This window comes from Gasterosteus aculeatus, chromosome X (genome assembly GCF_964276395.1).
Source record: "Gasterosteus aculeatus chromosome X, fGasAcu3.hap1.1, whole genome shotgun sequence".
Lineage (NCBI taxonomy): Eukaryota > Metazoa > Chordata > Actinopteri > Perciformes > Gasterosteidae > Gasterosteus > Gasterosteus aculeatus.
Window position 1 is genome coordinate 8,018,731 of NC_135698.1, and position 21,283 is coordinate 8,040,013.

At 44.6% G+C, this 21,283-nt stretch overlaps 1 protein-coding gene across 1 annotated transcript in view; it reads left to right on the forward strand.

The window, feature by feature from the left end:
• Positions 1–20,646, forward strand: part of LOC120808970 (neural-cadherin) — a 70,212-nt gene extending 49,566 nt beyond the window's left edge. The window contains exons 21-33 of the mRNA XM_040162382.2: positions 219–448; positions 906–1,183; positions 3,900–4,114; positions 5,483–5,610; positions 5,752–5,879; positions 7,579–7,702; positions 8,398–8,581; positions 8,880–9,046; positions 11,235–11,499; positions 12,090–12,273; positions 13,431–13,681; positions 18,837–18,991; positions 19,605–20,646. Of these exons, the coding sequence (XP_040018316.2) occupies positions 219–448; positions 906–1,183; positions 3,900–4,114; positions 5,483–5,610; positions 5,752–5,879; positions 7,579–7,702; positions 8,398–8,581; positions 8,880–9,046; positions 11,235–11,499; positions 12,090–12,273; positions 13,431–13,681; positions 18,837–18,991; positions 19,605–20,171 (2,876 nt within the window). The 3' untranslated portion in view covers positions 20,172–20,646. The remainder of the gene's footprint in view (positions 1–218; positions 449–905; positions 1,184–3,899; positions 4,115–5,482; positions 5,611–5,751; positions 5,880–7,578; positions 7,703–8,397; positions 8,582–8,879; positions 9,047–11,234; positions 11,500–12,089; positions 12,274–13,430; positions 13,682–18,836; positions 18,992–19,604) is intronic.
• Positions 20,647–21,283: the final 637 nt, after the last annotated feature.

The following is a 21,283-nucleotide window of genomic DNA, read 5'->3' on the forward strand; positions in this document are numbered from 1 at the left end:
TTCAAGACCCTGATTTTATTACTGCGAAGAAAAAGAACGATTTTTACTTGACTGCATCACAACTTATGGCTGATCCGGTGAGGAGGTGGATCAATAACCAGAGATGTTAGGCTACCTCTTTGTGCGTATGGAATCCGGAAACCGGCAGACTTTCATCAACCCTGCAAGTGTCATCGACGACTGAGCAGTTCTCTCTCTCTCTCTCTTGTCTCCTGAAGGCATAACAGCGAGAGGATTTATCGACCCTCACGTCGAGGGGAAGAGTCGACTGGAGACGTTCTGGGACTTCCTGTCTGGAGCCCTGTCCGTCAGGCCGGGGAGCGTCAACATTTTCAGCATAGCAGACAGGGAGGAGAGAAGCGTGGACGTCCATTTCTACGTGCTAACCGATAATGGCTACATGCGCCCCGAGAAACTCCATTCGGTCCTCGCCGCACATAAAACGAAGGTATATATATATACCGCCACCGTCTGATGGATAGAGATCGATGCTCATACATTAAGCATTGCACTCGGGCTCGGGAGCTTGAGTGGAAGCGATAACGGGGCTCTTTATCTGCCCTTTCATTTTCACACCAGCTCCCTGTCTGTTTATTGCCTGGCTGTGTCATGTCTCTTTGTCACTCCCATTTTTCCTTCTCTTTGTCTACTTTCCTTTCTTTTGCCTGCTTCTTTCTGTTTTCTTCCTTCATCTATTATATAGAATAATAACAGCCTTTATGTAAATCAGGCCCGGCCTCTCTCTCTCTCTTTTGCCTTGCTTGTGAAGTCCTTTCACCCTCTAAATGTATGTCACTCTGCGCTCACCCACATTGGAGATACAAAATCCTTGTATCTTCACTGACAAGTTCCGTAATTGCCATGTTTGTCTCCCGCATCTCCTCCCTTCTCCCGGCTCTACGCAGCTGCAGGCCTTGCTGCACGCGAACGTGAGCCAGGTGCAGGTGGACGAGTGTGTGCGCGCCGCCTGCCAGACAGCCGGCGGCTGCTCCACGCGGTTAAGCGTCGCTGACACGCCCACCCTGGTGGACTCGGGTGCCTTATCCCTGGCGTCGGTGAAGGTGACATCCTCGGCTGTGTGCGGTTGCGCCGCCAGGGAAATGAACCGCCAGCCCTGCTCCTCCTACCGCATTAACCCCTGCCTGAACGGAGGAACGTGCGTGGACACCCAGGGTGGATACAGGTGAGAGGCCCAGCGGTTTCGCTGGGGGACTTGGAGTTGGAAACGGCTGTCAAAAGATGCGCGAAAGTGAGATGGGAGATTCTTTATATTTTCGCAGTTTTCGCTCTAGTCCTCGGGCTTAGTGTAAGAGTTTCATCTTCGAAAATGAGCCCCTCTTGTGAGAAAAATCTCCTTCACCTGCAACTTGACCTAACTGGCTTGAGCTGCTCTGCTGTGTTGTCAGCTGAATATAGAGTAGCAGGATTTTTCCAAAAGGCTTTGGGCTATTTGAAATAAAATAAAGTGTATACGAACTGTATATTAAGTGTATCCTGGCCAGATTATAAAATTAGACCTTGTGCACTGTGTTTCGCAGAACTTGACAGTTAATAATGAACACAGCTTTCGCATTATTGCTGCAATTTGGCCAACGCAAGGTCATTAGCCAATCGTCTGATTATTAACTAGGGCACGTTAAGACATTATTGCGTTAACTCATTTATTTATTAACACCGACAATTATTTAATCACCGTTAGTTTTTATTACAATATGTCCGTTGCACAGTGGCTCTTAATAAACATGCAGACAAACGATTGCTCACGGCGAGGGGGGCGGGGGGAGGTTGTTGACCAGTATTGACTTGGGAGGGGCGTCATCCCCAATCTCAAACAATGAGCAGGGACTGAAAAATGGAGAAAGGTAGCAAACTCTTATGTGGACAATTTCTCTCTAAATCTCTACTAAGCGAGCAAGTTGATGGAGCCAAAATTATTTGTAACCACTCCTGCTGTGTTTTTAGATACGCACAAGACGTGAGAGTAAACTCCTCTTAATTAAACTCTTTACTGGGGTAAACCAGCCATGCGGTTCTTGCCCGATGATGTTCCCCTCCTCTAAATCCCCCCTGAGTCCCCTAAGTACTGCTCCTTATAAACATCAATAAGCATTATGAACATCAATATATAACAAAAACCACAACGACTGTTTATGCTGCCCCCTGATAAAAAAATGTTTCTGCTTTTTTGTTATGCACTTTTGTTTTATACGGTACCAGTCAAAGGTTTGGACACATTCAATTCAATTATAAAGTGTGGCCAAATCTTTGACTGATACTGTATATTAGTACTTTCATAATAAAAATGCACCACTTTTATGTTTTTAATTTTCTGCAATATATAATTGTTGCTCAGTACTAATATTAACCCGAAATATTCATAAATTCATAACAACTGTGATGGTTTCTGTGTGAGTCTATTGCGGAAGAAACAGCACGCAGCTCATTTCATGCACACTCTAATGCCCAGATTAAATAAATATAGGGCAAGGGGATTAGTACAACTCTGGCCCCCCTCTATGCTCACAACTTCTCAGAATCTCCTTTGATGTCATTTACATGCATGGATGCAAATTCATGTAACAGTGTGAAGAAATCTCTCCTCTTATTTTTTTTTTTCAATTTTATGTTTAAAATTGTCTCTACTGCAGCTAATCGGCACACTGCTGAGAGGAGCCCTTCTTCTGTAAGAAGACTATCTGCCATATGTGCCCATATATGACTGCACCACAACCATACACAATCCAATTTTGGGTTATATCCTCTGTCAAAGGAGCTTAACATGCAACCTCAGACGGTAGCTGATCAGATACTGTCAGTCAGAAGTGAGAAAAACATGCCGTGCGCTACTTGAGTTGGATTGGCCTTGCTCTCACAAGTCACATGAAAGAGCAGTGAAAGAGTGAAGCGCTGTGCATATGTATGCATAAGGCTACGTTCCGCCTAAGCGCCGTCCCTCTCATTGTGCGTATGAATCAGTATTCTTGACATGTGTTGCCCAGCTGCAGAATAAACATTGATGGGAAGAAATAGCCTCCAACAGCCTCGGCACACACGGCCTTCCTCAGACATGGCATGGAAATAGATGGCTTTTCACATTATCAGTAAAGCCAGCTTGTCTACAATGCCTACATTGGAGGAGATGGGATGAGATCAACCGCTACCTCCCACCCTGGCCGTTGGAATGATATGATGTGCACCATATAGGTGTTTTTCATCACCGCGTGTACCTCTTCCTTCATTGTAATTTTGTCTGATTATTTGAAATTACGATCTCACTCACGAAAACGTTGATTTCTGGTTTCTGCTGAGGCAGTGATCCCTATCACTCGAGCTCTAATCAAAGTAGATGAGTACAAGAAGAGGCAATTGCGCAGATATCAACCAAAGCGTGTAATACCTTAAGAATGAAAAGGGGGCGGGTGGGGATAAGGGGAGAAATTGATTGGACGGTGCATAAAAAAAGAGTGAACAATAATAATGAATTATCCCTTACCATTGAAGATGGTGACGTACCGAGTAAGAGCAGTCTCCGGCGGGTTCAGCCCCAGCAACTGAGAAGAAGAAAAGAACAGAGTGAAGTTGTGTTCATAGCTAATTGATTCAACGCGGATTTAGGTATTCAGGGATTTGTTTAAAAAATGCAAACAATTGGCCGATGAGACCGCACTTTCTTAGCCGCGTAGACAGTCGCCATGTTGGTGCAACATCAAAGCCCCCCGTTCCTGTGCGAATCAACAAGACTGTCACGTCCACCGCAGAAATGTCACCACACTCAGATCCAGAGATTGGACAGAGTGAAGATTTCACGGCTCGAGAAACATGAACAACGCAGATTGTTTCCTTTCCCCCCGTCTTTCGCATTGATTTCCCTCACAGGGCGCTCGTTTTCTGTGCTACAGGTGCCACTGCCCCCCGCAGCTCGAGGGGCCAGAATGTCAGCAGACGAGGCTTAGTTTCCTTGGCAACGGCTATGCCTGGTTTCCCCCCATAAGGCCATGCTTTGATAGCCATCTTTCCCTGGAGTTCATGACAGCGGAAGACGATGGACTGCTGCTGTATGCAGGCCCACTGGCTACTCTGCTGCCCGGGGACGGTGAGGACTACATGGCCATAGGTAAGCAATAAGTCTGCATAATTACATGGCCTGCTGGGGGGACCTGCAGGCCATTATTTCACTAAAACCAGAAACTTAATTTCGTGCTTAATTGCTGGGCGGCAGCCAATCGGATACATCAGGCAAATTTTTTTCGTTAGTCTACCGCTGAGGGAAATGAAAAACTCACTCTACCGAGTTACACAGTAAGTACTTGACGTGCCGGCTACACTGGCAACGCGGTTCAACTGTTTAATGTGTATTAATACTTTGTCCTGTGCCACAAGGAATAGTGCTTCCGCGTCAGTGCTTCAGCTCCTGAACAGACTCAATGGCTGGTTGATATTCAGTGTCTGAGCCAAGATCACGTCAACGAGGTTTATTCTGAGAAAGGCTAACCCGAATGCTATAGGTGAAGGACAGGAGTAAAGAATAGATCAAACCGAATGTACAAAATAGTAAAGTAATAGATGAGAGCATGAAAACACTGCCGCATGTTGTTGATGCTAGTGGAATAATAATGACATAACGTTTTTAGACCCTCCTAAATCATGCATGGAAGGGCTCTGTTGCTGTTGCACACACACACACACACACGTCTCCATAAATTGTATTTTCCTGCACTATGGCGATCTGACAGCCTCATATCATGTAAAGATGCCGCAGCAACACCTCATTTCAGAAACAATGTCATCATCGCTGAATTATTCACGCGCTTCCCTGTGTGTGTGTGTGTGTGTGTCCGTTCCTCAACTTGATTTTTATCTGCTATTCCGCATCACTATTTTCCATCACCGTCTTTGTGGTGAGCAGGTGATTTCAAATTCCTGGCCATAACCCCGCTGTGTTATTTTTGCCTTGTCAGTTTATAGTGTGTGTTAGTTCTGTGGTGGGACATTTCAGTGTCCCTTGGGTCTTTATGAAACTGTAATTTGCATTTTGCCATATTTTTTCATCACAGTTTTTTTTTTTTTCTTGACCTTGCCCAGTACATTTTGTCAGAGAAAACAAGTTAAGCTCTTTTTCTACAAATCTCTAAGAGCCTTTTAATGCCTCCACGCCAACAGCTGTGTTCGGGGGGGCTTTATGTTTTGGGGTTATCCGTACCAATATGGTGAACAATCTTGGGAACGCCTGGAGGGAAATTCATTACATCCGGGACAAACATCCTCTTGGACTCAAGTACGAATTGATTTGAAATTGGTTGTCAAAGGTCAGGGTCACTGTGAAAGTGACGATATCTTAGAAAAACGTGGATGGTAAACTGCGGCTTCACTGGTCGGTGGAGGCGTCCAACCGCAATGCAGCAATTCTAGTTTCAGTTGAAAAGGTTTCATTGAGGTTAAATTATGATCTTGACCGTTACTGCTGGATCTTCATTTTCCTCAGAATTGATTGGTGGGACACCTAGTCTGAAAATTAACCACGGCTCGGGGACCCTGGTCCTCCAGTTAACAAATAACATCGGGGTGACTGACAGACGCTGGCATCGCCTCGACGTGAGGAGCAACAGCAAAGTAAGAGCGGCACATCTTTGCATCCCAAGATGTCAGAGTAAAATATGGTCTCTAATTTGTAGAGCGCGCATGGCTTTATTACACTCACGCATCCACACATGCAGCAGCAATGACCTCTTCCCACTCTGCCTCAATTTAAAGGAAGTACGCTTCACCCTGGATCGATGTTCCAGTGCAATCATCATGGAGACGGAGGGCGTGGACTCGTGGGCAGTGACGGAGGACCGCTCATCCTGCGAAATCCGCGGGGTCACACCCAACCGGGACAAGTAAGATAAATGTTTAAATGTAGCCAGAACAGCACTGCTCACGATGAAAACCTGGAGGTTCTTTCGAACGCTGGAGGTACTAAATGATGGGATAAATAATTTATTGTGTTCATTGTATAATATAAACATGAACTTTTAGGCATGAACAAACATGATTGGCTTCAAGGGGAAAGCCCATTTCTTTCTTCTTGCAGCAGTTTGCAAGCTGGTAAAAGTGAAATATTTAAATTAAGTCAATGTTTTACATACAGATGCGATACTTATACTGTATCTAAAACTAATTCTTCCGAAGGAATTTAATTTTGTTCATTATTTTAATAAGCATTTGTAATACAGCTGTAAAAATGAAAAACATTTAGAAAGCATCAGCCGAATGATTGTAGCTGAGAATTGTTTATTTTTTGGCTTTGATTCTATTAAGTTTACAGTAACCCGGAGTCGTGGTTGGACTAAAAATTAGCTACTCTTTTTTATATGTATTGGTATGTAATATAGTTATTGGTTTATGTATTGAGTTTTCCAAATCCACTAATCGATATTTTAGTCTACGATGTAAGCGGCTTGAGCCCAAGGTTTGCTTGACTTGCTTTGGCTGTAAGATAGATGTAAGATATATACTTTAACATAGAACAAAGAAATCAGAAAATGCTCAGATATAAGGAGCTGGAGCCAGACTTTTTTTTCGGAATAGATTTAATTTTCTGGTTGTTATGCATTTCTTTAATTTAATTCATTCATTCATTTATTGTTTCAGCACAATATTCATCTTGCAAAGACAAGTTGCAGCATTTGCCGTGTTCCCTAATGTTCCCTAAAAGCACATTTGTTTTAACTTATTGTTCCCTCAGCATCATATGCTGTATACTACACACATAGATTTTTACATCATGCTCAGTAAATAGTGTCTTAGAATGTGTTTGTGCACGAGCTGCATGGAGTCATTTAATGAGTCGGACTGTTTTAGGCTCACTGCGTTCAATTTCTGTCCTCTCTGGAGGGAAGAAAATGATGGTGAAATCCACAGATACAAATTCATAGAATGTTAATTAATGTTTTTGCCTGTATTTGTGTGTATAGTTGCTGCAAAGTTTGTCCCCCCCCCCCCGTAGTGAGCCCGGCCGGGCACATGTGATCTTTGTTTTGTTGTATAATTAAGCTTTGAATTTAAAAGGATTATTAATTACGTGTTACCACTATTTATTACAGTAACTTTTATTAAAAACCCATTTACTCTGATAACCGTATTTGAGTTCAACATAGGTAATACAAAGAGTTATATCATTACACATTTGATGTGGTAGTTGACAAGCCAAAATTATAATTGAAAATATTCTGTTTCATCTCATTCTTCCAAGAGTTGCTGGGCTGAATCAGTTTTGCGTTTTCATCATTTCGGGTGAATGCAATTTACACGTTGTGCTTTTACAATAAGGGAAGGAAACAACAATAAGATGTCAGCCTTATTGTCAGAGAGCAGTGACAATGAAGGCAGCCTCAGCAGGAAAAGAATAAACCATGAATTTTAAGCTTGACAGCTTATATGATGTGTGTGTGTGCGTGTGCTCCTTTTCTTCAGCTTTTATTTCTGTGTTTTTTATATTGAGAGGTGTGTTTTGAATTCTAACTGTACCAACTTACACTGTATTTTTTTTTCTTCTCGGTTTTTCTTGCATATTGATGGTTGTTTTTTCTTTCCCAGGTACCTGAATGGAAGTCAAGTATTGCAGATTGGAGGGGTCAACAATAACATATCCTATGAATACCCTCAGCTGCAGCACACGCATTACACTGGATGTATAAGGAACCTAGTTGTGGACAGCAAGGTACTGCAGTAGTGAACACACACATTGCCGTGGTAGATGAATAGATTCATCTCTACGTTTCCTTTTAGATCGCAGCGTGCTGGAGTGCTTTATTTATATAACTTATTCCGTAGATGTGTTGTAAATACAGTGCACCAGCAAATTTGCTAATAAAAATGGACCGCTTGAGTCAGTGGACTCATATAAAAGAAAACATGCAAACATTCACATGAATTATTATAAGTAAAGCTTAAATGTACCAGCAAAAGTCAGTGGCTGATTTTAGCCACTTCATATGTAGTTGAATAGAAGGCTACACTGGCTTTGAATTTGAAATCTAACTATGCAATCTAACTAAAGCTGTTAAACCAATGTTGTGGCCTACGAAGCACGCTACGTCTCTGGTAAATGTTGCTAAGAAGTAAAGAACAGCATGCAGTGAAAATACATTAACAATACTAAGTACTGTGTAATAAGTCAATGCCTTTGCACTGGAAAACCTCCATTCTAATTATACATGACCTCTTATTTTACACCTTTCTGTCTGTGCAACACTTAACCCTGCGTACAATGAGTTGAGGATGAATCAAGCCATAACTTATTAGTATTAAACAGACAGGAATTAGATATCGATTTGTAGCATCTTACATTTAATGGCAAAAACCACCCCGAGCTTTCCTCCTCTTCACATTTTCTTTTTTCTTTCTTGTGTTCAGCTATATGACCTTGGCTCCCCAGCTGAATCCTCCAACACTGTGGCAGGCTGCTCTCTTATTGATGACCACTGCAGCAACATGGAGCGATCGTCCCCCTGCGGCAAGAGGGGTCGCTGTCACGGCCAATGGGGCTCCTTCAGCTGCCTCTGTGAACCCGGGTTCACGGGGCCTCAGTGCGATCAAGGTGGGCACACCCTTTTGCTTTGATTTGGACCATGAGGGTTTTTTTGGGTGGGGGGGGGGGCGTCGAAGACCTGTTTGATCCCGGTGTGAGTTTTGGGTATTTTAAAGCCTCACACAGAGTAGAAAGCCTTCCGGGATGTGGGGAAAATCCTACACTACAAAACAGCACTTTGCTGCGGTGGAACATAAAGTGCTTGTGCGGTTAAAGCACGGCCCTCGCTGCGATATCCTCAATTATTTCTCACTCGACGTCCCAATTAACTCGAAAACCGCGTGCGTGTGTTTCTTTGATTGACAAGGGGCTCCGGAGTTCTCCTTCGACGGCCGCAGCCACGTTCAGTTCCACCTCCTGTGGTCGCTGCCTGCGCGCCAGACGAGGGTCCAGCTCGGGATTCGGACGCGCGCCGCCTTTGGCGTCGTCCTCAGCCTGCTCTCCCGGGAGCAGAACGAATACCTACGCCTGGAGGTGAGTCACGGCTCATCACTCCCCTCCACCTTGACAGCTCTCATTGTCTTGTCTGTGGGCCTCAAGAAGACAATTAGAGCCGAGACAAATGATTGCTGCAAATACTTGTCAGGCTGAGAGTGAGTAATATCAGGGTTGGAGACATATGCGTGGATACTGAGGGGGCCGGGGGATTGACATCTGTGTGTTCTCAACAAGGTCTTTCAGCGGAGTCTGAAGAATGCTTCCAATCGAGAGACTGCTGTTTAAGAAATTAGGCCTTCTTTGTTCAAGGTTATTTATGTCTCTGCGGAACATTTTTTAAAACACTTCACCGCGGCAAGAAAAGCAACTGCGGGCACTGCGAATCGAAGGGCACGGGTGCCGTCGAGTGAAGGTCAGATCCCCCCTGCCCTGAACTTGAGGCTTTTAACACAGCTTGCTTTGAGTAGCGAGTTTAAGCCGCAACCGCTGCCAAGTGGCACTCACGCAGAGGAGGAGACGAGGCCACCTCACTTTGCCAGGCCTTGATAAACGTTACTGAGAGTATAAGAAGCCCGTGTTGTGGCCTGGACCCACTGACGGAAGTAAGTGGCTCCGTTAGAACCTTCGCTTTGGGCCGAACCCGCGTCCGTCGCACCGTATTCCACTCTACTGGTATGTTTGAAAAGCATCTTGCCCGGCGCTTGTTACGCGTTAGACAGCGTTGTTTGAAGCGAAGACCTCGTCGCTTGTTCCTGTTAGGAACTTTGAGCTTGTGGGGGGGAAAAAAAACAATGTTGTCCTCTTCGCTTGATGCAGTCCCACGGCGACAGGAGCAGGAAAAGGCTGTGGCTGTGCCCGTGAAGCTTCTCTCTGAAACCCTCTGCGGAGTTGGATTGGTGAGCTGGATAAAACATCTGACGTCCGTCTGCTGCGCCACGCTGAAACATTTTCAGCTGTCTCTAAGCTCTTAGAAATACTTGAGCTGAAGCCTGGTGTGTTTGCCTACAACAAGGCTGAATTTAAAGGGCTGTCTCGCTCACCCTTCTTTTCTTAAGGGGAGATATGGGGTAGAGTGCTCACTGAATAAATAACCACACTTTCATCCAAAGGTTACCGAAGGCTTGCTGCGTAGAAACAACATGCAGCTCTCCAAGGAGTATGGTGTCTCTGTGCAGAAAACACTCATCCGATGCAGCGCGTGAAGGCGGTTTTGGGGAGCGACTGGCATGCACTGCTTTGTCAGGACCAGTGACCCTTAAGAACACTAAAACTCATTGCCTTTCATCTTTCCTTTTTCTGTTTTTTTTGCAGAATTGTGACCCGAGTTTAGTATTCTGCAAAAATTCAGACCTCAGAAATGCATTTTTGAACATTTTGTGAAGATGGTGATTGCAGAGATCTCCGGGGGGCAGAAAGTTTGTATAATCCCATTATTTTTCCTGATTATTGATTGTCCTTTGCTCTGTTAGGTTGAGGAGCACTGTTGAGAACAAAGTCATCTTTTACTGGTCGGCGTGTGTGTGTCTGTGTGTGTCCGGTGGGGGAGACGCATTTGAACTGCCCATGCTGAGGGAGAGCCGTGGTTGATGCAGGTGGGGCTGAATGTGAATTATCTTGCCCCACTGTTTCCAATTAAGCGTCAGACATGGACAAGCTGCAGCTAAGGGAGCCCCTCATTGGTTCGCTCCATTGTGTTCGCTCATCCTTAACTGCTGAAGATAATTGTTGTTTCTTCTACACCCTCCCCTCGGGGTCCCTCTGGCTTATGTGATGCAACATTGTGTGCGGCGGCTCGGCGAGGCATCGTGGCTGCAGAATGTCACAATTCATTTTTACAACTTAAACTTTTCATGCTTTTTTTGCGGCCCGTTCACCACAGAGAGCCTCTTCTTGTTGGTTTAATAACTCACTTCTTGTCCGGCCCAACCTTTGCTTCTTCTCCTCTCGCCACGGGAGCTGGCCTACTTCTTATGATGTTGTTATGCACAAGATCTGTTTTACCCATCAACACAGAACAAAATGGCAGGAGTCCAGGCCTGTCTGTTTGGAATTTGGGTCACCCCGTTCTACATTTTTATACGCCAGGCGTTAAAATGGTGAATGATGGGGTTTAATCAATGCAGAGGTCTTCTGCATGCAGTGCAGTAGTCCACCTGGAGCCCATCCATAACACGTGAAATTGCTTCTTGTGGTTCTCCCGATGTTTTTTATTTTTTTGTCTCAGGTCATTCAGGGTCTGCTGGCTGTTTTCTACAACCTCGGAGACGGAGACTACAACCTGACGCTGCCCCACTATCCCCTCGGCGACGGAGAGTGGCACGAGGCCGAGCTGGATCGGTACGGCAGAGAGTTCACGCTGCGACTGGACGGAGGTGGAGGACGGCGAGAAGTTACGGCCTCGCTCGGGCGGAGTCAGGAGATCATCATCGACCCCTCTGTGGTGATGCTCGGGAACTCTTTCCCCTCGGGACTCAATCGGAGCTTCCTCGGTAGGTGGATGCTCACGACCCTCGATTGAGACTTAAATGAGTGTTTATTTAAATGAGTGAACAAATGAGTCATTGGAAGTTTTGTATGAATTAACAGCTTGATATCCAAATAGTTTCATTTACAGCCATGTCATGAAAGCAGTACCTTGTTTACCTGTTCATAAAAATGGACGTATTAGCAATTCAGTGTTTTTTTTACTACTCTCTGGTGGTTACACATCTCACAACCAACCAATCAAAAGGTGTTTGATCCTTTTGTTCCAGGCAGATGAGAGAAAGAGAGTCCATGGCACTGAGTGCTGATTTGAATGATGTGTTAGAGCCTCGTGCTTCCCACAGTTAGCAAACTACCCGGCAGAGAAATTATCCGGCAAAAAAAAAAAAAAAAGACGTCCATGCTGACAGCTTTGCCTCAGGCTGCTTGTGTGTTTGCATGCGAGTGTGTCCACCAGTGTGTCTGCGTGTTGGGGTTTACAGACTGGCCGCGGTGTGAATGCGTGTCCATAAAACACTTTGCCCGAGGACTGCTGTCTCTGAGTGTCTTTTGGCATTGTGAACTCAGATTTCCCCCCTCCCCCCTATTCTATCAGGATGTTTGAGAGATGTGAGGTTTAACGGCCGCTCCGTCCCTCTGGGACGGGACCAGCCCACCGAGGGGCTTCAAGTGATCACTTCGCAGGGCGTCTCTGTTGGCTGCTACTCAGAGGCCTGCAGGAAACATCACTGCTCCCCTCCCTTAGTGTGTGTGGACCTCTGGAGACACCCTGAGTGCAGGTAAATAAATACAGCATAAATAACCCCGGGTGTTAATGACGCCGCGCATACATACATACCACAGCCTTGCTTATGACAAAATGACCAATGGCAGCACTCAACTTGCAAATGTTGCAAAAAGAAATGACATCAAGACCGGCAGACTCGTGCAGTATAGATTTCCGAAAGCAGGCAGATAGAATAATATAACCTTTTGGAAAGGAACTTTAAATGTCAAGTAACTTATCAACCATATTAACAACTGGTCACATTAGGATGAATGCTATTTATTATCATTTGTCAGGTATAAACAAGGTCTGGAAATTGGCACTCATTTGTAAAGGTTTTCAAAGCAACACATTAATTAATTAATGATTACTTAACACATATTAATTAATGATTACTATTTTCTAGATAACATGAAACATCATTAAAAAAAAACTTTCCATGAATAATTAGTTTGTGTGGTACTTTATCCGTATCTATATAGTCATTGCAAAGAACAAAGATTTAAATCCATATATTATAATTTTATTCATATTGTATGAAATAGAGTGTATACTCAATAAGTTGCCCTATCATACATATTCATGTATTATTGATTTATAATAATTTACATGAATGCATAACTTCGAACCCCAACGTTGTTCTCATTAATGTACGAATTAACAATCTACATCAATGAAACGTATTAGCATCCATGAAATCCAAAAGCTCCATTTCCAAAAAATTTGAATCCACATAAATAAGAATAATAAGCACGCATTAATCAAAACAGACGATACAGCGCTGGTAAAAGAAGCCCAGTTTGTGCATTTGTGTGTGTGATCAAAGTGTCCACCAGAGGGCAGCTTGGTGTCAGTTCAGCCCCTTCTCCACTGTGAGGGTCAACCTGTGAGTCCATAGTGTCTAACAGCTGCCTGCAGGACCACTAACGTCTCCAGGCTGTGATTTTAAGGCTCTGAAATAGTGCGACTTTGCACTTCGTCCACTCCATCCGGTTTACAGATATACTGTGGAACTACTCCTGCAGAGCCGACCTCAGTTTATCTCTCTATCTGTCAACACTTTGTAACCTTCAAAGAGCATATCTTTGAACCCGACGCTCCTTTTCATCCGGCAGCTTTCCCCAACTGTCTCCGGTCTCTGTTCCACACCACTGTCTCCCCTCTGCACAGGTGCCCCGCGGGTCACATGACCAAAGAGAGCTCCCTGGGCAAGGTGTGCGTGTACACGCTGTGCGCCAGCCGGCCCTGTCGCCACGGCACTTGCGTGGCTCACTCGCCATCCCGCTACTCGTGCCGCTGCAGCGAGGGCTACCGGGGGCGACACTGCGAGGTGACGCTCGCCATGTACCACGACGCGGACAGCACCAGCCTCAGCCTGAGCTCCATGTTCGCCATCAGCATATGTGTCATGGCTTTCCTAGGTAGCTATGTCGACTATGTGCTCTTCTACCTGTGGTGACCCAACACTTTTCTCTTCTTGTGGGTTGTTTTTATGTTCGGTGTTTGTTGTTGTCTGCCATTTTCCGTCCTTTTCATCTTCAATACATCAATTTTCAGCTTGTTTCTTCTCATCTTTATCGTATAATCCCAGCGTTTTGTCTGTAACGTCCACCGTTTTGTCTTTTCTTTCACCCCCTTTTTCTGTGAAGTCTACATAAACATGCGGTATCTTGTAGCCATGTTGAGTTCCAAGAGGATGTGATCCGAACATGAAAGAAAACTGATGGAGTAGGAGGGAGGGAAACATTGCATCAATTTATGATTCACATGGAAGCTGTAAAGGTCCCCAGGAAATCATGGAGCTTCTTTATGTGTTTCTTTCAATATTTCTTATCTTTTGTGTCCCTTGTCTTTTCCAATTTTATGCTCTGACTTCAGAAGTCAATTTCCTTTTCAGCCTTACTTTTTATGTGTCCGACTTATTGATATCCCACAGTCCTCTCTTCACTCTTCATGTGTTTTTTATGCCATTACTTCAACATTTCTGTGAGCATCGTAGTTTCCCCAAGTCCCCTTAAATATGTCCACACTGTCCATTTACTGCGATCTACACTATTTGGAGCTGTGATCAGGGAAGAAGAAATGCCATCTCGTTGTATTTTACTCCTGATGCATGAGGCAAGATGCAAGGAAAACAGAACAATATAAAACAGGATAATCTAATGAGTCATTTGTGTCAATAGTTTAGTATAAATATATTATAGAAGTATAAAAACATCACAACATATCCTGTGAAGTAAAACTTACTACGGTCTTGCAGCACCTTCCAGTCGGGACATTATAGAGGAAAGTGCAGGTGTTGTCAGCGCGGACACATTAGCCAGTGCACATTATAAACTATAAATGCTCAAAACAGTGACAATATTACATCAAAGTGTGGATGAATAAGAGGAATGTTCATGCGTTTTGCCATATTCTTTTGACAGCTTGACATCAAATCAAGAAACCCTTTGTGCAAACGTAATGCATTGTTTTAATAGCAAAATGTTTTTTCACTCACTTTAGTGGCCGTGAGCTTTAAACCGTGACGCCCGCGGTGCCATTAGTGTCAGTTGTGGACGTGGCTGGAACGGCGTGTCAGTTTCCCTCTTGTTACACAAACAGTGTCATTTCAAAATACATCCCTCTTCTGTCTGTCTTCACCGGAAGATGTTTCACGCAACAAAAGCCCAGAAGCTTCAGGAAAACATCGACTTTACCTCGACTTACTGACGACCCAGGTGTACCAGTGTTTGTTTGATCCTCTTCATAACCCAACCCGAACCCTATTCGCCATTGACGTGCACTGATCAGCCGTTATATATATAGAAATAGATAGATTATATAAATAGATTATATGATACGATAAGCAGCAGATTAGGGCAGTGGCGTGTATTTAAAAGTTCCGTTTCAAGAGTGTGGGGATGAGAAATGAGAACAAAAAAGGGCGTTTTTTCGGAAATATTTCAAAGTAAAAATTGCATCGACAAAGCCTTAAGCACGGTACTCTCACTGAAAAAGCCTTCGTTTGAAGAATTTGACTTTGGCTTACCCAAGACTTTCTGGTCTATAAAAGGTCGTAGGTTCAGAAATACAGACCAGAGCCCGACCGCTGACTGAGTATAATCTTACCTCATAATCGTATGAGCTGAGGGGAATGTGCTCTCTTCATCCCTGTTGAGAGCTTAGCTGCTGAATTAAGACGTTTTTTAGTTTTTTGACTGATGCCTGAGTACATAGTGATATTGAGCATTGACAGTTTTAATATCTGAGTGTCTCTTTTTGGTGTGGAGTGCTTCAAAAATAATTTGGGGATATATTTCTTAGTTGAAGGAAGAGTGTTTAAACACTTTACTATTCTCCGCATCTACATTTAATTCAATCCAGGGATCTAAAAAAGAAGGCCATTTGGCTTCACAGGCAGGCACAATTGTGTATCTATTACAGATTTTAATATTTAAAGTGCCTTAAATTTAATCCGTAGGAGCAATAAGAATACATTTTTCTGAAAAATGTCATTTTAACTTGTGAAAATGTGTTTAGAAAGCTATATAATGTCCTTATTCATTAATGATAAGACTTCTGTTTATGAATAGTGACATCACTAAATGACAATTAATCAGCTATCAATATTGTCGACAATTCTTCTTGTTGTTGTAAATCAGCTGATGCCTTGAACCACTCAAGGTGCTGATGACACTGTCCAACGTTTGCATGATTGATGATGTCATCAGCTGTCCACCTACACGCACATCTGCTGCCAGCCGTGCCTTTTTAAATGCACATGCACTGATATCTCTACAGAAGATGAACCGTTGTCAGCGATGAGCTAATTGTGTTACAAAGCTAAGAAAATAAGATTTTCCCCGTCGTCACAAAGACCGAAGGACACGCGTGTGTGTGTGTGTGCATCTGTGTGAGTGGCTCTCGTGTTGATGACCCTCTGTGGGGCCACACTGCTGTTTATGAGTCTCTCTGTCGGAGGCAGGCTTATAAAACGCTCGGGCAATTCAATACTCTGTCTCTGCCTCTATAACCGACTCAACGCTCCCTCCAGGGCATGTGGCTAGTATTGGGACATCAGTTATTCTGACATTTGAGAGTGAAACGCATAAAGCGGTCTTCAATATTTGATAATGAATTCAAAGATGATAAAGTGTGGCCTTGGCGTCGCTCATGAAAATGCATGTGTTTCTTGCATGCCGACTAAAGAAAGGTGCGGTCCGTTTAAGTGGCTCGCCCGCTGTCACCGACAAGGCATTTACATGCAAGTCCAGATCTTTCCCCGCACAAAGAACCACCGTCTGTTCGCCGGTACAGTTCAGCCAAAGAGAAGAGCTTTACTTCACAGTCGAGGGTCCTGAATGTGGACAGACGGTTACTCCAGTGATTTAATGAACATGTGGGTATACAACATGTCACCTCGGGGAGCTGCTGCCATAAATAACCCACACATGCCGCACCGAGCCACGCTACTAGCTGGGCGCCAAATTAAAGGGGGACTCCTCCTCTGCCTTGGTGTGCATTAAAAGTTAACGGTCATCCATTATTGAGTTTTACATCAGCCATCACGGACGGAGCAAAGCGGGCGTTGAGCGTGTGCTGTTGACAGAGCCGGATGAGGTGATTTCTGACAAAGCCTCATTAATCCAGCTTCCAATCCGACATTCCGGTTTTTTGAAGAATGGAAGAAATTAGCCTCCCAGATGGGCCGTGGATGCCGAGCGATCGTGTTAATTGCCTGTTCTTCTTATTCCCTCAAAGATTTATAAATAAATAATGTCCCCCAACTCACACACATCACTCATCTGTCTCATTTCTTTCTGCTTATTCATCAATTTTCCTTCCCCTCAACCTAACCATTGATGTTTTTTCCATTTTTTTTTTTCCTCATTAAACTCAGACTGGAGCTACAACGAAAGGGTTAAGTGTTTTGATCAAACTGTGTTGTGGTGGTTTGCTCAACGCTCATTTATAATGCACAGTCCAGTCTGGGCTAACATCATAATACCCCGCTCACGCTATCGGTTTGAGGGCAGAGAGGCAGCCGCATTATGGATTGATGAATGACTGCGATGTTTGTTCTCCGCCCCGAGTGGTATTGATCTCGCTGCAATGTAGCTGCTCACACACACACACACACACACACACACACACACCACCGGCAAATTCTTTCCCCAAGCAGCTAGTGTGTGTGCGTGTGTGTGTGTGGGCGTGCATATGACCGTATGTGGTGGAATGCTTGTGCTTCCCTCTCTGTGTTGTGTTTCGGACCCCCGTGCCGATTGTGTAGAACATCCGGTGGCGTTGAGGGTCGAGGGGAGCAGCAGGCCTGCAGGCAGCACCTGTAAGCAGGTATAATTGTAGGCCGGAAGAAGGAGGGCCGGCGTCTTCTCCCGCTGCCGGGCCTCATTGAGATTCAGACGTTTCCTGCGAGGAATCGGCTTCTATATAACACCAGAGAAGCGTAGTGTAAATAATCGTGTTTCAGCTGGTGTTGCATGTGTTCCCGGCAGAGATGATCATTTTTAATTGAGATAACATTTTATTTATTTTTTTGCGCAGATTAGCTACAAGGGAGTTGTTTTTCTGTCTGTGAATATCTGCCTATTAGTGTGACCCCCAAAGAGCCGCATTGGTGCATTCTTCTATTTCGAGGCAATTACCTTAAAAATCCAGACTAATGTGATTACCTTGCATTTCTCACAAGATTTCCAATTAAACCGCTACTTAGCACACATGATATAAACCATTCTAGTTGAAATGGATCCCATCGAGTGTGAGGGATAAAAGCTGAGGCCAGGCAGAGGCCAGCGAGGGACTGAAAAACAGGAACCTCGGCAGACTTAATGAGCGGGGGAAGTGAGGAGGAATGACGGGAGGAAAGTTCCAACGCTGAGACAAAAAAAGAAAGAATAACAGATTAATAAAATAACTAACTAACCCTTGAACTAGTAAAAAACAGACTGCGAGGAAGAGAGAATGAGAAAAGGGGAATGGCAGATGGGAGAAAAATATATTGGTTGAGATTAATGGGCTTAAAAGGTCAGTCCAGCAGGCGGTATAATTCAGCACACAATAGCGGTGATTGATGCGTATGCTTCAGATCCTTCTCTGCTCGGCTCACGCGGCATTCCTACCCACCTCCAGCAAAAGCCACCGCGGCTTTGAGTTTAAGCTGGGAGGAGTACAAATTCAGTTAATAGGTTTCCAAGGAACTGTGGTCTTTGATAAGACTGGAGACAGAGGTGCAACTTAAATGGGAGTAGATGGAAAGGTGGAGCCTCCGCTTCCACGTACGTACTGCTGGCACGTGACTGGACAGCTAGTGCAACTGATGAGCTCTTAAAGGAAATATTAATGGGATGGAAAATTAGGTTCCCTGTGTTTTAGTTTATACCACCAATCTACAGAATTTAGATTGCATTTCCATTTTCACAAAAAGCGTAGCTATTCACATTTTACAGCCAGTTTCTAAAGTATTTAATTCTTTGCATCATCACTTTTTACTTCCATGTTCATCCAAAGTGTTTTTCTGCTCGCTGTCTCCTTTCAATTATGTGAACGCAAGTTAACCGTCTCTCTGGCGCCCCTCAGTGCTGATGCTGGGCCTGTTCCTCTACTCCTGCTGGAGGAGACACAAGGGTCTGAAGGAGGGTGTATACCATGTGTCTGCACACCACGGCGATTGGGAGGACATCCGCGAAAACGTGCTCAACTACGACGAGGAAGGCGGAGGGGAGCAGGACCAGGTAAACAAATGCTACGTGTCCGGTACGGACGGTTGCAACACAGGCAGGGAGAGTAATTACAGCACTGAACACAAACATTGTGCAGCTTTTCTCTTTTTTTCATGTTCAATTTGCAGGTGTTTTCTCTTTTTTTTAACGCTGTACAATATTTCAGGACCTTTTAAAGGGATATGAGAATTCAAATAAGATAGAACAAATGCTAAACCAACAAAAACAGGGACAGGGCGTTTGTTTTGGGCCCTGAAATGAAAATCAAATATCAGCTCCCTGGAGATCTGGCAATGTGAGTCAATTAGCTGAAATTAGACACCAATAGCTGCTAATGCCTCTGTTTTAATAGTGATGTTAATGGCAGTTTTCACCCCCCTGTGCAATCAGATAATTAATTGCTTAGCCAATCAATGGTGCCTTTGATGCTAACATCTCTAACAGCTTAGTCTTGGTCTGAGTTCATTTGCTTGCAGAGGCATTTACTTGTTACACCGCTCTGAGCACAAATTAGTGTCATAAGGCAATGATGTTGTTCCATTATCACTGAATTCCAAAAAAGGATTACACGGGAAAAACATGCCACGTCCTTTTCCTTCCTTTGCACTCTGCTTCGCTCCCTCAGAATGCCTTCAACATGGTGGAGCTGCAGCGCTCCCTCCAGCCCAGCCCGGCGCAGTCCCTGCGGTACAGCTACCCGCAGAGCATCGTTTCCTACCCGCAGACCAAGCCCCCCCAGGACGACGTCAAGAAGGGGGCGCCTGACGGGAACGGCAGCGCAGCCATAGCCCTGCGTCTGGCCATTCCGCCGTCGGAGACGGAGAGCCTGCCGTCCCCGCTGACCTTCCGGCGCTCGCAGAAAGCCCTCTCCTTCTCCAGCCAGGACCTGGCCCGCTACCTGTGCGAGGTCATCAGGGACATGGAGCACCCGGGGGAGCTCGGCGCCATGACCACGCCGCGTCGCCCCCCCGGAAAGGAGCGCCGGCTGGCTGCGGTGCGCTCGCTGAGCTCCCTCGGCGCGCCGCAGGGGTCAGAGGTCAGGCTCCAGGCGGCCCAGGGCAACCGGCTGGACAGGTTTAAAACCCTGCGGGCCGTGGTGAGCGATTTGAGGGGCGAGTCCAAGGCTCCGGAGGGCCAGAAGGACAAACTGAAGGAGAGCAGAGGGCAGCTGAGCTGTGAGAAGAGCGGGTGAGGCTGCGGCTGCGCCGAGAAACGGGACTGGAGGCGGCAGAAAAGCGACGCAAATCAGAAGGCGTTGGTGGGATTCCAAATGGAGATGATTCAATGTGAAATTCCCTGAGACTAGGAGCTCGCCCTCCCCCCCGTGAAGTCTACTATAAATGTACTGTATTGATGAAACTTTGAACATTTACGTTCTTTGATATACAACATGTTTACCAATGAATGATCGGATGTGATGTATTGTTTACTCGGCATTGCACTGTACAGTATTTACTTCACAGAAAGCACTTTTTGAAAGCGCCCTGTGTCAAAACCTTTCATGTCATAAAGCTCATAAGTCTGCCAGCAAGACGGCAAATGAGTTTCCTGTGCGAGGGCTGGATTCTTGTTCTGCCATTAATGACTCATAAAATCATTTGTGATAAATGATTTTGTTTCATTTGTATTATCTATTTCCTTTTAAATAAATAATGATCTTTGATAATATTCCAAGCTTGGTATTTTTTGAAACACAAGTTCACGTTAGTCATCGTCAAATTCTTTCGCATTTGAAGTTCAAGCCGACTTTCATCATCAAATGTTGGTCAGGCTGCGTTTCTTTTATCAAGACACAAAGTAAAGTCAGATGTCTTATTACCGACATGAATAATTTGTCTCCTTATTTCCAGCATGGGTGGGATTTCCATTTCAAAGGTGAGGTGGTGGTGGCCGCATCCTGTGAAGGGGAGCATTAGTTTCCCAAATACCCCGCAGCATGAAACGTTGCATGTTTAGTAAAGAAGAATACCTACTGAATCGCTTGTATTTTGTGGATTCAGTTCATATTTGCACTCGTACATGATTATTAATATAAAAATGAATGCTTCATTAAGTACGACGGAGGAGAAGTTGTAGAACCACAGGGAGGCTTATCAGAAGCATCTCAGCAACCTCGAACACCAGATGAAGATGTATTACATTGTCGTCCTACATTGATTAATGCTTCTGTTAGTATTCCATGAAACTTTCAGTCATAGTCATAATCATTAGCCTTACTATTATGATAGAAACGTCATAATGTAAATGCAATACAATATCCCAGTACAGTATAGCATGCCATGGATGAGACGCAGTTATAGTATA